This window comes from Ammospiza nelsoni, chromosome 7, assembly GCF_027579445.1.
Source record: "Ammospiza nelsoni isolate bAmmNel1 chromosome 7, bAmmNel1.pri, whole genome shotgun sequence".
In the NCBI taxonomy this organism is placed as follows: domain Eukaryota; kingdom Metazoa; phylum Chordata; class Aves; order Passeriformes; family Passerellidae; genus Ammospiza; species Ammospiza nelsoni.
The window spans coordinates 8,741,875-8,756,573 of NC_080639.1; the positions used below are offsets into that span (position 1 = coordinate 8,741,875).

Sequence of the window (14,699 nt, forward strand, 5' to 3'; positions counted from 1 at the left end):
GGCAGTACCTGCTATTGCTATTTAAATGTCAGGAGGAAACGGAGGGAGGCAGCAGGGGCAGATGTGCAGTGCCAAGGAGAAGGTGTTTATGAAATGATTAAAGCAGGCTGACAAGGGCAGCCTGCTCTGGCCACAGCAGCAGCTGGCACAGGGAACAACTCGTCTTTCTCAGCTCTGCCCATGTGGCAACACTCCTGGGTTCACCCTTCCACCAGGCCTCAGCAGCTTCTTAAAGGAAGAAGAAAAGAAAACAAGTTTTTCATAGGGAAGAAATGAAAGTTCACCAAATATGAAGTAATAAGACTAATTTTAAAAGGCCTGTGTATTGTATTACGAGCTGTTGGGACAATGGTGACACACTGCTCAAACTTCCTTTCAAGAAGGTGACATAATTGTTAGTCAGCAGATGACAAGCCTGTCATACACAATACTGTGAATCAAAAAATGGGATTATTCTTACTATTTCCATTTCTACTGTAGCTCTCAGCCTTACTTCCCTTACAGTTGCCATGTTTTGTGAGTACCACTTTGGAATGTTACTGTACCTATCAAATGTCATCACTATTTTGGTTTCCACTTGCTCTTTAGTCCAGTTGATGCTTGGCATAACACAGAATCATAGAACATCCGGACTTGGAAGAGACCCACAAGGATCACTGTGTCCAGTTCCCAGTATCATACTGTCATTTATCACTAAAAAAATCCAGACATCACAAACCCAAAATGAACAAACCTTTTCCCATTTCCTATTTTCAATATATTCTACAGGTTTTTGATTTTAGATTTCTGAGAAAAGAAACCTGCATTTTTACTACAATATAAAGTCCAATGGCAAACCTATATACTGGCTTTCTTCACCTTCCTGCTTGATCTAATTTTATTTGGATGGCTGGTGTTCCAAAGCACTGAAACCAGGATTGTGGCAACCACTGGGATTTGATGAAGGATTTTAAATGTGCTTACTTAAAATAAAAGAATATGCCAAGAGAAATCAGAAGTGATACAATTGAAAGTCCATGTCCGATGATGGCCAAGTAATACAAGTTCAGAGCAGTCTGCAAGACAAAAACAAAGCCAAGTGATTCAGACAGAGCTACTGCTGATAAAGCACATATTTATACATCTCTTCTTGCAATGAAAGTGACTTTCTAGTCACTAGTACTAATAAGGACAAAAAAAGAAAACAAAACCATTTCAGGTAATGATGGAACAAGTCTTTTCTCAGCATTTTCAGAGTGAGCTATGATTATGGTACTGGAAATTCAGTTTTTATTGAGCATTTCAGGAAGGGCATGAAAAAATTGACAATAACTCAAAAACAGTGAAGACTATTATGTTAAATAGTCACAATTATGTTTCAATATTATGTTATGTTAAATAAGCCTGCTACCAATTATGGTATTATGAAACTCTGGATAGGTAAAAAAGGTTAAAAAAAAGGGACTAGTGATTTAATATTTGGAATATGTTCATGTTATCATTCATTCTTGTAGCTAATATATTTATTTACTAATAAGATTTATCAGAAAGTAGCAAACCTTTCCTTTTAGTCATGGAATCTGTCTTGCAAAAAACCCTTACTGCACTAAATGTAAGGGTATAATCTGGCACATAAGGAAAGGAAGATTTTCAGGTTGAACTTTATACTCACACAATAAAGCACAACTATTTGGGTTCCATAGGGAGAGTTAGAGCACATCCAAATGCTCACATACTGCAAACTCTGTGCATCCCCTGAACTTATTATTCTAAGTTAGAACAGAGTAATAGCAGCTTGCTATACATACTGACTTTTGAGATTAAAAAAATGATAAAACGATTACAAGTAAAACTTTAAGAAGGTTGTAAGATGACACAAGGGTAACTCTTGAATGTGCACTAGAAATTTTCAAATTAAAATTATTTTTTTAAATGAGATAGCGTCCTTTAAAAGAAAAACCAAACATCAATGCAATAGGTATAAATGGAACTTATTGTGAAATTCAGAAAGTGAACAATTTGTGAGTGAGAAAAATCGAGCATTACCCCAATGCTAAAATTTGAGATGTATAAATGACAGCAGCTGTTCTGGGACAGGTCCATATCCTGTACCACCCCCTCACTCAGTGGCCAACCCAGGCAGAAGGGCATTTTAAGGATTTAGAGATTGCCCCACACTTTAGAACAGGCACAAGAGCATGGTAGAGCAGGGAGTACTGCTGAGGGCACTAAAAATGAGAATTAACAAAGCACAACAGCCCCAGTTACTGTGCAGTGTCCCACCCACCTTCCAGGCACAGTGAGGAGATAATGCTGCTGCAGAGCAAAACAACAAAACAACACACAACTGCAGTAAGGCTGTCCTTGGAGCTGTTTTTCCATACAGTGGAATATTCAGATTTGTGACAGAGTTGGAATATGCTGGCAAAACAGCCTGAGGGGAACCACTTCACCATTCATAAAGAGGGATTGTCATAGATCTGCTCCTTTCTGAATAATATCCTCCATTCCCAGCACAATATTAGCAAGAGCCAATGAATTATGGTAATTCTGCTAATAGACTTAAACTGCCATTACCAAAATCAAACTCTCATGATTTCAGAAAAAGCAATAATAAAACGCCTTATCCTCTGTAACCATCTTTTGCCCAATATGGTTTTTAACTAAGTACCCTCAGGCATTCAAGAGCAGTGGTGCAGGCAGTTAGAAACTATTACAGGACAGATTTTTTGACACAGTCTGCTTCTACTGAGCCCTTTAACATGAGATCCAAATTAACTTACAGCCTGTCCTGGTCTGTGGTTTGTATTCCTGGTTCTTGGGAATTCACAGTTTCAATTTACTGCTTCTTCCCATGACCGAATGTTTCATAAACATAAGGAGTATTAGTGGACATAGAGTTGGGGAGCAGGGCAAAATATGAAGTTTTGCCCATTGTATTCTCACATATCACAAAGTAACTCTAAGAGGTCATTTAGAGATTTAGTTTTTCTTTTTCTAAATCTTGTAATGGATGGGCATATTCAAGACAAACTGAAATCTATAGAAATAGCATTCATACACAGACCCGCTACTTTTGACATATAGAAACTTGTAAAGATTCTCAGGTCAGTTTCTTGACGTGGGTACCACGCACTCATTCCTGTCCTACCTTCACTTTTTCATGAGTATAGCTATTGCACTGGGTGTAGTTTGTCCAGGTCCTGTTGCTTTCTGGGTGTCTGAACCAATTCCCATTTGGATCACAGATCTTCGTAACTTTTTCTGCAATCAGAGTTGACGGAACGAAAAACAAAAGAAGAAAAGTGAAAGAAAAACACAACAGTCAGCACTGAAATTCTCTTTCCTGATGCCAAGCATTTAATAAAGATTGGCAAACACATGACAGCTTTATTAATATGACTAGAGAGACTTTGCTTGTTACTATGAATTCTGAGAAACTTGAGGCTGTTGCTTTTCCTTGGCAAGGGCAAGGGATGATGTGATTCTCCTTAAGAAAACAAATAGATTTTCCCTCTCCAATCCATTAAGTATCAAAATACATTGAACTAACTGTTAGAGAACTACCAGATGAAGTGACAAAAATATTTAAATGGCTTGCTTAACATCTAAGATGGATACTGAATTAACTAACATCCTACCACTATAAATTAGTATTGGACAGGCAGGAAAACATAAATAGCAAAACTGCTCAAAGAACCAAACTGGAAAATTGCTGGAAACACAGTGATTTCTATCATCAAATAGGCATGAAAAGACCCTGGGAAATACAAAGAAATCCATTACATTTTCCACACGCTCACAAAGCTTAGCCCATAGAAACAGGAAATGATTCAAAGTGGGAGAACCTCTTTGTTAACTTCAACTGTTAAACTGAGGTAAAGCAGTAAGTCATATTTCTTCTTGTCTGTCAGAAATGCTCATCTCTACGAAGAAGAAAGTGTGATCTAACTTCAATTCCTACTGCTAATCTACAGAATCCCTCAGGGACACAGCTCAGGAAAGAAAATAAGTAACTTGTCAGATTTCTATGAGATAAAAGGAAAATGCAAATAACAAATCTTGAGTTTCTGAAATCTTGGAGCACTAATGACTTGAGTGAGGCAAACGAGAGACAGCAAGCCCCCAGACTGTGATTTCAGTGAGAAATACACTGATGTAGAAGCCCATGCAGTCATACCTGATGGGTTGAAATCCTGAAAGTAGTCAGGACAGCGCTGCACCGACACGGTTCCCGCAGCAACGTCACTCCAGCACAACCAGCCATCCCAGGTCCTGTTGCAGTAAGGACCTGCAAACAAAGAGAGACCTGGGAATCAAATATCTCCTGCTTCAGAATGGTCTTTCAAAGGTAAGGTGTAGGACAGGGTAAGGTAGGTTTGCAGCAATGGGGGAAAAAAGAGAAAAGATTTGGCAGTGGTTGATTAAAACTTCACTTAACAGAGATAGCAGTTCCTTATGCATACATTTCTTTGAACACATTTCAAAATCTTCTCTCCTTCACCTTGAAATGGCCTATATCTACAACTGGCAAACCTCAGATCTAGAACATGGTGGGCAAAACCCCCTAAACTGATTTGTAGTCGATAATGTACCTTAGCCAAGAGCCTCACTCTTTCAAAGACTGCTTTACTGAATTTATTTCTATTTTGGATGTACACCAAGCCTGTACATGTGTTTGCTTGTTCATAGAAAACACAGAAGCCAGGAGAAAGGCTGGCTGGGAGGCAGCCCCAGCTGCTCTGCCTCAGGCTGGGCTGAGCCTGCAGCAGCCACTGTGGACAAACACTTCCCTAAGAGCCCCAGGAACAGGGAATCCAGTGAGCCTCAAGAGCCTGCTCCAATGCCTCATTGCTCACACACATTTCAACGCCTAAATAAACCTCCTTGAGAATGAGCTGGCATTTTACAAACAGATTCCTTCCCAAAAGTCAATGACACAGTCATTCTGTGTGCCTCCCGACAAATTTCAAGATGTTTTTATTATTTATGAAGAGCTTCAGTTTTCTTTTAAAGGCTGATTAACGTCCCCATCTCAAAGGCTGCAGCTCTCAAATGTCCTGTCATTCCTCCTCATGTGAAGGTTTTCCAATTTGTGCAGATCATTCTGAAGCTGTGAGGCCCCTTATGCTGTGGGCATGAACTTACACTGCCATGTCTGCATCCAGTCCTGACCTCCAGGCACTCAGCTCCCCCAAAGAATCATTTCAGAAGAGAAAAATCTCTTTGTACAAGAACACAATTTCACCTTTCCTTGCCTCAAAAGCCACTCAGCATTTCCAGAAGCTTCCAAATGAATACAGCAGCAGGTGGGGTGGCTGAGGTCAGCTCTGACTTATCAGGAAAAGCAGTAATGACACCAGCACAACCCTCAGAGCAGGGAAACTGTGTGGAGTAAGATACTTACAATTTTTAAAGGCAGATGTGACCAGGCAGACAGAGATATAAAAAGAGCATGAAATGAAATGAAATAAGGTGGTAAGATTAATTAGTCATGATTTTTTAATGTAGCTATCTACTTAAATTAACATTGTCTTATTTCATCAGAAAGAAAAGCTTTGTGTTGTATCTGAAGTGGTGCTATGGGCAGATAGCATAACATATTACTTCATGCATCCCAAAGTGATGTTTATAAAAAAATTGGGAAAATAATGTTACAACCTAAAAAAAAGAATTGCTAGCAAGATAAGAAATTAATATAACTACAGGATCCTGAATTACTGTAGTAATATCTGTTGACAACTTATTAGTAAAACCTCATGAGAAAGCAATCTCTACCTTCTTTCTTGTGAATAGGGTCTTGCATGATCTTCTGGTAGCATTCATACTGTGCTGTCATGATTTTATTCCGTGTAACACTCAGCTGGGCAAAGTCCATTGAGGAGTTCTGCTGTCCCTCAGCAGGAGAAGCAGTAGCAAAGAACTAAGAAGAAAAACACTTCTTTTAGCAAATCACAAGTGCAAGCTCCAACATACACTTTTTCAACATCTATCTTTTCAAATATTGTACATTAAATATTATTTTACTGAAAGAGAGTGATCTGTCAATCTTATTACTGACAATATGATTTTATGTTTTTCTGGTAATTCTTACTACTGAATCTTGATAAACATCTCCTGAATGAACATAGGGTAGGAACAACTGGCAAGATTTGTAAATAAGAATGGCATAGAAAGAAGAGCATGCATAGAAAGTACTGAGACAGTCAGAAGGATATGAACAGCTTTAGTAAAACCCAGTAAAATATCTCTAAATTTAATCTAAAAGACATTTCAGTCAGGCCAAAAGTGATCTTTTATAAAAAATGATCTTCCATACATTTTTTTGCACTGAAGCATTTAGCTTGTTCAGAGCTATTTGGTTTCTCTGTAGTCAGGTGAACCATAAAGTCAACCCTCAGAATAGAGAATGTTATTCAAAAGACAAGTCATCCACTTTGATAGGTATTAAAATTAAAATAAAAAAAAATCTTTAAAAAATTGATCTTGACCATAACTTGAACTTTTTAAGTGCATTTTTAACAATAATTAAATATTTTATGGGAAGTTACTAAGCCTCACAGAAAAACAAAGCTGCAGACTGAAATACAGTACCACTGTTGTACAAGGGATGAAATTACAATTTCTGAGGATGTGTCTGAATCTCAGTTAGTTTCCTCCTCCTGCTCTTCCTGGGGTCTGCAGGGTACTGACTCTGTGTCACTTGTCCACTGCTACTGTTCTGAGCCAGCAGAGAATATGCTGGATTCAGCACAGGTGAAAACTACATCTGTTCCATTGCCAAAGGAATTTAACAGATAACAGAAGACAGATAAAGATCCTGTTGTGCAGGAGCTACATCTGAACACAAGATTAGCTCTTTCTGTGCTTCCCTATTAATAATTTCTGTGGTACCCTCTACAGGATTGTTAAGGCTGGAAGTGATTTTAAAAATTCATAAGACTTACCATAGTAACCAATGAAAAGAGCAGCAAAAATGTGATCCAGATTTTTGTCATTTTTAGATCTGGTGCAGCCAATCTTATGTTGTAGCTGAATGAACTCAAACTGCAATAGCAAAAAAAAAAAAAAAAAAAAAAAAAGGAAAGAAATTTAGGAATTAACGAAAGCCAACACTGATAAAAGAGTTTCACATTTTATTTTTGAACTAAAACAAATTGATGGAGGTCCTTTCTGTTTCTGTTCACACACAGTGATGCCATGTGAAATATACAGGGATGCACCAAAACAAGGCACTCAGTTTTCCAACACTGAGCTCCAGCAGCAGGGTTTTCCTGCTCTGCTGCCTCCAGTGCCTCAACCAACACCTTCAGAGGGTTTGTGCCAACCCCAGAGCAAACAGCCCCAGGCACAAACTGCACTCTGGCCATCTCTGCCTTTGGAGCCCACTGCACACTGCAGGTCAGTTCCCTCAAATACACTCAGACTTTCAAACACACACATTTGCTTCCCATTTTCTTCAGAGCTCCTGATATTTAATTTTGCCATTTCTGAAATAACTGATCTAGTGAGAAGCCACTTCATCCTGAACTTCCAGCTTCACAAGGATGATAGCAGCAAAGCAAGGATTCACTGTGAGCTGCAAAATAGTTTCTGTATCTGCAGAAGATGCAGTTTATCTGTCATTGCGAGGAAAACACAAATACCCAAGCCAGCTATGACCACCCTACACTGCAGACTCTTCTTGGAATTGATTCTTGAAGTGAAAATTTCACCCAAAGCATAAAATATACACAATTATTTATGAAGCACATAGACCATCTATTCAGTGTAACCCTGCCATGACTACTGCCTCAAGAGGAAGGGAAATGTCAAGGAGTTTTGCCTTTTAATATTTCAGTGTCCTTGTCTCTTAATATTTCAGTGTCCTGAAGTATCCTGAGAAGATCACAAAGCTGAGACTGGAACTGAGACAAAACCTTCTGATTGCATTGCGACAAAAGAGCTCTGCACATCCAGTTTAGTTATTACAACTACACCACATTTCCAAAGATCCAAGTATCTCACTGCGGCAGCATTAATGAAGCTGTTCTCAGCTAAAATAAAAGCAGTAGTTGCTTTTATTTTAGCTGAGAATAAGCAATGGGGGAGGACAAACAGGCAGGCCGAGATTATGGCACAAAAAGCTCATTTCACCCCTGTCCCAGTCACAAAAAGCAAGCATTCAACATCAAACTCTTCTGCTTTTACGCCGGGACTGGGTCCTCCTAATACAACTAGAGTACAATAAACAGCTTTTTGTAGGACATATGAACTACTAAATATGAAATCACTGCTGTTTATTGCACAGCCTGCTGCAAAGACAAGAAATGTGCTGTAAAATCAGCTGTGCCCGCTTAACCCAGACTGAAGTTGTATCCACAATCTCCCTTCTATTTTTACCAGTGGCATGCAATCCTGGAACACTGCTGCAAATTGCACAGGTGAGACTCTGAAATTCAAATCTGAAGGATCTTAAAACACTTAGAGGAAGACCAATTAGCATATATGAAATATATCCTTGGTTTGAGCTACTAATTGCCTGGAAAACCCACATGATAAGAACTAAAGTGAATAGATAATTTTAAAGACCTTGATCTGCTAGCTAAAGAATAAATATGTTTGTGTAATGACTGAGACTTCACTAAAACCAGGTATCTAAAATATATCTAAATTAACAGAAGGGCAATAGGAGCTCAATTCTGCATGAAAACTGGGGGCAAGTGTGATTAATTCAAACTTATCACATGTTTTATTCATTTACAGCTGTGTCTGTTTTCCTAGGGGAAAAAACCCTGACCTTCTAAGGAAATTGGAATTAATAACTTACTGTAAAATAATTCACCAATATTTTCTCTCCCAAGTATGATAAAGCACATCTGTGCAGGGTTAACCCACAAAATGATGCACACACGACAAGCCAAGAGATGAACCACAAGTAGAAAACAGCAATAATAATTTAGTGTATGTTTTCTATACATGTATAGAAAAAAAAAGAGTTCAAAATAATTTTCTCTACAATAGTTCCAAAAATCTTTATGCTAAAACAAATGTTGGATGAAAAATTTAAAATGCATGTTTGTATATTGCTCTCACTTAGCCTTGCTTATTTTAATTTATCTAGACGATACAACATCATATAAACAAAGGCAGAAATAATCTGCTTTGATTCAGAGTCCAAGTTTATTTCTGTTTCACAATATCAAAAGTCATCCCTTAGCTCAGTTCCTTTAATGGTCCTAGTAGTTCTGTAGACATTTCCCATCAACTGCTCCAGTATCTGCTGCTAAATTATTAACTCTTCCCAGGAGATAAGATGTCAAGTCAAGCCTATAATGCACTCTGTGCTTTCCACTCGTTTCTCTCAGTTGCTAACATATAGAGAGAAAAAAATCCCCAACCACTGCCCTGTTCTAGACATCCCTACTTATGGACTTAATTACAGAATGCAGGATGAAGGTCATTCAGATGCCTGTTTGAACTGCAGGAAAGCATTTCTTGCATCACTACATGAATTTATTCACTCAACATTTATTCCAGTTAGTCTGAACAAGACCTTTCCAAAGAAAATTAAGAACTTTCTTAGGGATGGACAGCAATATATTCCATCGACTGAGGCAGCAAGCCAGTGCTGCTAAGAAAGTCAGGCTGCTTTTATTAATCATCTGCTCTGATGAGACACAAACCAAAACTAATTCTCTGGAAGTTCTTTCCCTCTCTGAGCCGGGAGGTATTAGGCACACAAGAAATTAATAGTGAAAAGAGACCATTCGTAGGTTTCCTCACATCATGATGCTTCCCAAGTTGTTCTGCTGTTGTAAATCTGACAAGTCCACCATGGGGCAGAGAAAAGAACTCTGGATGGAGATTAACCTGAGTGTCTTGAATGAATCCCTCGACTCCACTCAGTGACAGTGGGAATCTGCACAAAAGCCAGTAGGGCTGGGATTTACAAGGCAGGTATTGACTGAAACTGAGTCTGGCAGTCCTCTGGCTGAAGTGTTTTCCCACTAAAAGGCAACATCAGAGAGAAAAGAATGGGGAACTGTAATGGTAAATCAGATCTTTCAGATCTTTGAAATAACATTTTTATTTGTGGTGCGTATTCATGCATTTAGTGAAGACTGGGATAACTTAAAGCAAAACAACAACAAAAAAGGAGCTGCCTGTAATGATACTGCCAAGGCCTAGGTTGTGTTTGTCACTGATAGCAGTGACACCTACTGCAGAATGAGGAATTAAAAAGGAACTGCAAGCTGGACTTAGCCAAAACAGTCACTGGTATGGCTTTAACAGATGTTCCCGTTTCTCTTCCTCTTGCTTTCTCTACAGAGCCATCCTGCCTCATCAGCTGTTTCTACTTATAACTTTTCCCCATCCTCCCAGGAATAAGTGGCACCTTTGCTGAGCTCCAGACATTTCCCCTTTCAACCATACAGTAAAAGGGTTAAAAAAAGCAGTCATTAAAAAGAAAATAAAATCATTTTTTCGAACTTGAAAACCATATTTCATAAAAAACAAAAAACACAGGCAGCTTCCACCCCAAGCAGTTCTCAAATCTGACTTCAAGTGAGCATGCAACTCTGTGGGAGTGGGACAAGAGGGAGAGCCTTCTTATGGCACTGCAGGCCCATCCAAAAATGCCCAAATATTTTTCACTAATTGGTAATCTTTAATGTGCCCAGAAGCCAACAACACAACCACTCCCAAAGACAACAAAGAGAAAACCACAAAACTTGTGCAGTGTAAATTATTTACCTTGCAGAGTGCTGTAACCCTGTAACACTGGACTTGAACATGTTTGCATACAGATACATAACCTTCATCTGAAAATGGGGTCGGGATGGGTATTTTCTTGGCACTTTGCTACTTCTGGTTCTTTTTGGAGGGAGGCATACAACTTGAAGTATTTAAAACCTCAGGCAGTGTTTGGTTGTTTCAGCCCAACATAAAGGCAAAAACAAGTTGGAAAACACTTTTCAAAGTGTCCCTAATTTGAATTTCTGTTCAAACTGCACTGGCAATAAAAAAAAAAAAACCCAAACAAAACTAGTAGCCTCAAATGGAATTCCAGATAGAGCCTCCACATATTCACTCACACAAACTTTCTGGGAAATACTTCTCTGGCTAAAAGGGCTTCACAAGCGGGCAGCACCAGCCAAGCAGTAACACACACCAGATCTGCTGAGTCCTGGAGATGGGCTGCAAAATCTCCACACTTACATTACAGAACAATGCAAGGCAGTTTGGAAATCTTCCTACTTGGGTAATCTGCCTTTTTTTTCTGAGGGAATCACTTCTGCCAGGATTTGAACAAACTGCTGAATACTATCCCATAATTTCTCACAGCTGTATGTGTGGGAAATACTCCATTCTCCTGATAATTATGGAGCTTTCAAGTAAAGGTACATAAAATACAACATTCTCCCTCATAAAACACAAACATTCTCTCTCTACCTTCCTTTCCAGGAGTTTCTCCTAGGAAGAAGTTGAGGCACAATGGCATTTACTGTCTTCTTGGGGATTAAAAGAAATAAAGAGACACAGTGGCATATCCCAATTTATCGCTGAGTTATTCTGCAACACCTTCCCTGTGCAGGTGGCAGTTCAGCTCAGCAGGAGAAAGTCCTCACTGTTTAACTCCTGGGCCATGTGCTGGGCTCATGGTACATGGTCTGTGCAAGAAGGAAATTTGGACTGGCTCATTGGGATGTTTCACATCTTGCATTCTCTTTATTAGCACACTTTTTGCTTTTGCATCACTCTGGCTGCATGTCAGAGGCCTCACAGAGATTGCAGAACCATCTGCATATGAGATTACACAGATTAAATTACTCCTGGGTGCTTCTTCCCATGAATAGCTTTTGGCAACCATTCAGATACGTTTTGTCACCTGCACCCAAAAGAAATTACTAGCAGTAATTGGCAACACTCGTGGCCAGTTCCAATAACACCTAAAGTTGCAAGAACCTATGACTGAGTGATAGTGGTGCTAGTTTTCCTCTATTTTCTGACACTTCTTTTGAGCAGTTCACAGGTGAGGATGACATTGCAAGTTATTCTGAGGAGGTCCAGTTAAAATCCAAACCAACCAAAAAAACCTGAGCAAAAAGTGCCACCACAACAAAGCCCTCCAAATAAGATTTTGGAGGAGGGAATGTCTACAAGGTTCTTTCCCTGGCATATTCTGCAATCCCTGCCTTTGGTCAACATTAGTCCTCTCCACACAGCAGACTGCAGAGCAGATTTTTTGTGGTTTTACCCATCACACCAATTTTGGCTCTTTAAAATAGGATTTCCACTGATAAAAACAGTAAGAGTATTTCCTCCTCAATTTTACATTTGAAAAGTCTTCTCTTGGCCCTTGTGCTTTCCATTCCACCCCTATAAATTATGAAGGCTCTGTCTCTCCTTGTCCAAAATTATGAACTTCCTACTGACTTTAGGACACATGAATCCAGGAGTAGAGATGGTGCACTTCCATGTGGAAGAATGGCCAGGACTCACTGAGGGTCACAGGTACAAGCCAGCAGGGTATCTAACCCTGCCAAAGAGATGCCGCATAGGAATTTTAAAAATATTGATGCAAAGTAAAATGATTTGTGTCTCCTGAGGAACTAGTTGTTAAAGGAAGGCAAGAGAGGTTCTGGCAAAATAAAATCTTTACCAAGAGACTGCTGGGGCTTTGCTGTCAAGATATGCAATTGTGATTTCCAGCAGTTTATAGCTCCTAATGCCTCCAGTTTCCAGTGCTATTTGACTACTATTGTGTTAGCACACAGTTATCCTTCTTTTACAAGCTTAACCCTTTCTACCCCATAGCCCTAACCCAGCTGTATCTTGTGCCTAAAATCCATCAGCATAGCCACACACATGCTGCCAGGCAGAACTCACCATGTTCACTTCAGAGTTCTGGGAGCCACGGCACTGAAATTCCAGAGCAATCACTCAAGCACAAAGCAGTTGTAAAGGGAGGCTGCTCTGCTGAATGAAGTTATCTGTAAAAATCCACTACCAAACATCCCAGAAACAGCTATTAACAGAAAGGAAGGTGATGGCAGAATAGTGAATTATTAAATTCTAACAGCTGATGGATCAAAGTGATTTAGTTTTGGCACTTCCCTTCTAAAAATTTTTAAAACTGTATTATATTCCTGTTATAGCAATTTTAAAAATGGGTTTGAAATATATCCAAGTAAACTTCCCTGCAATTTTACTTCTGCCAAAACCACTGCTGTGATGTGGCATGGATGTTCTAACTGACACACTGTTTTAAATAAAAGGGAATAGCTCATTAGTTCTTTCCCATGGATTTCAAGCTATTAGCAAACTGGAGAGCTCCCACCTTGTTACTAGGTATGTAGGTATAGTTATCTAGATACATTTATATACAGATGATGCTCTTAGCCATAGGATTTAATTTTAGGTAGTCCTGGCAGCAGCAGAGAGATGCACTCAATGAGCCTCATGGTCCCCTTCAACTTCAGAAATCCTACAATATATGTGAAAAATACAGGATAGTCCCCCAAGGAAAATTTCTCCCCCTTCAAGCAAAATTATTTCTGTTTTGAATTAAAGCAAAGGCAGTATGAATGTATGAATTCATCAGACAGACCTTAGGGCTTGTGTAACAGCCCTGGTTGAGATGCTGCAGTGGGGTTTTTCCCAGGCACTGCTGTTTAAGAGCTTCAGAGCCTGCTGCTGCTCTGTGTGCCCCTTTCAGGCAGTGCCTTTTTTATCTGAATGACTCTGCTTGATGCTGTTTACCAAGTAATGACCCAAAAGAGATCCAAAGGTTCCTTTGTGAAAATGTTTACGACATGAAGGAATTTTCTCAGCTGGCTGAGTTCTAAAAGTTTTTTTGTTATTTCTTCATTGACACATGCTAATTTTACAAGAACAGTATTGCCACAGTTCAAAGACTTTTCTCAAGGTCAGAACAAGGCAATGGGAAAATGGGCTAAGCAAAATGTACCAGGACTTTTGTTTTTTTCTGTTTGCCACTCAGGCTTTTTCTCATTGGCCCCGGCCCAGTTTGGCAGCTGAGCACATCCTATGAAACTCACAGGTTTTACACCAGTTTCCTTTGGATTCACATTTAGAATCTAAATGTGAATTCAGTAAACTTAGAATCTAGAAGTGTGAATATTTATGCACAACTGTATCCTCATTCAGTTCTAAGTAAAGCGATAAAGTTTCAAAATACAAGTTTTTAAATTAAATATTTAATTTTCAGGCGGACTGTGGCACAGCAGCAGCTCAGAGCAGGATGGGGAGGGAGCAGGTGGCCAGGAAAGGGAACTGCTTTTGCCAGGATAAACAAAGTGCTGGTGCAGCCAATGCATCAGAACCGGTGTCCAGCTTTGGGTTCACCTTTGGTCAATGACTTGACCAGAACTGAGGGACAAAATGTAGCAATAAACTCTTCATGGAAATGTCAGAAGCACTATAGTCTTCTAATTTTGTGTTGTACTTTGTTGCACTTCTTTCTTTTACTTAAAAAGTACTTCAAACAACAACAACCAAACAAAACCCCAAAATGCAGGACAGAGAACTAAAATATCCCCAAGGCAGCTTTCACTGGCAATGATTTTATTTTGGCTAAGGATGAAATTTCAGATGTACAGTTCATGCCAAATATTTAAATTTTCTCTCATTAGATATTTCTGATGCATTTACTAGTCAAAAAAACTTCAGGTAAATTTAAGGCAGCTTTAGAAAAATTCAGTTTGGTGTACTTA

General features: G+C 39.2%; 1 protein-coding gene across 1 annotated transcript in view; it reads right to left on the reverse strand.

Moving 5' to 3' along the window:
• The window catches only part of CALCRL (calcitonin receptor like receptor), a 63,838-nt gene that overhangs the window by 23,932 nt on the left and 25,207 nt on the right, over positions 1-14,699 (reverse strand). Inside the window, exons 3-7 of the mRNA XM_059475505.1 lie at positions 6,927-7,026; positions 5,758-5,902; positions 4,160-4,270; positions 3,131-3,243; positions 964-1,055 (exon numbers count right to left, since the gene is read on the reverse strand). Coding sequence (XP_059331488.1) covers positions 964-1,055; positions 3,131-3,243; positions 4,160-4,270; positions 5,758-5,902; positions 6,927-6,977 — 512 coding nt within the window. The 5' untranslated portion in view covers positions 6,978-7,026. The remainder of the gene's footprint in view (positions 1-963; positions 1,056-3,130; positions 3,244-4,159; positions 4,271-5,757; positions 5,903-6,926; positions 7,027-14,699) is intronic.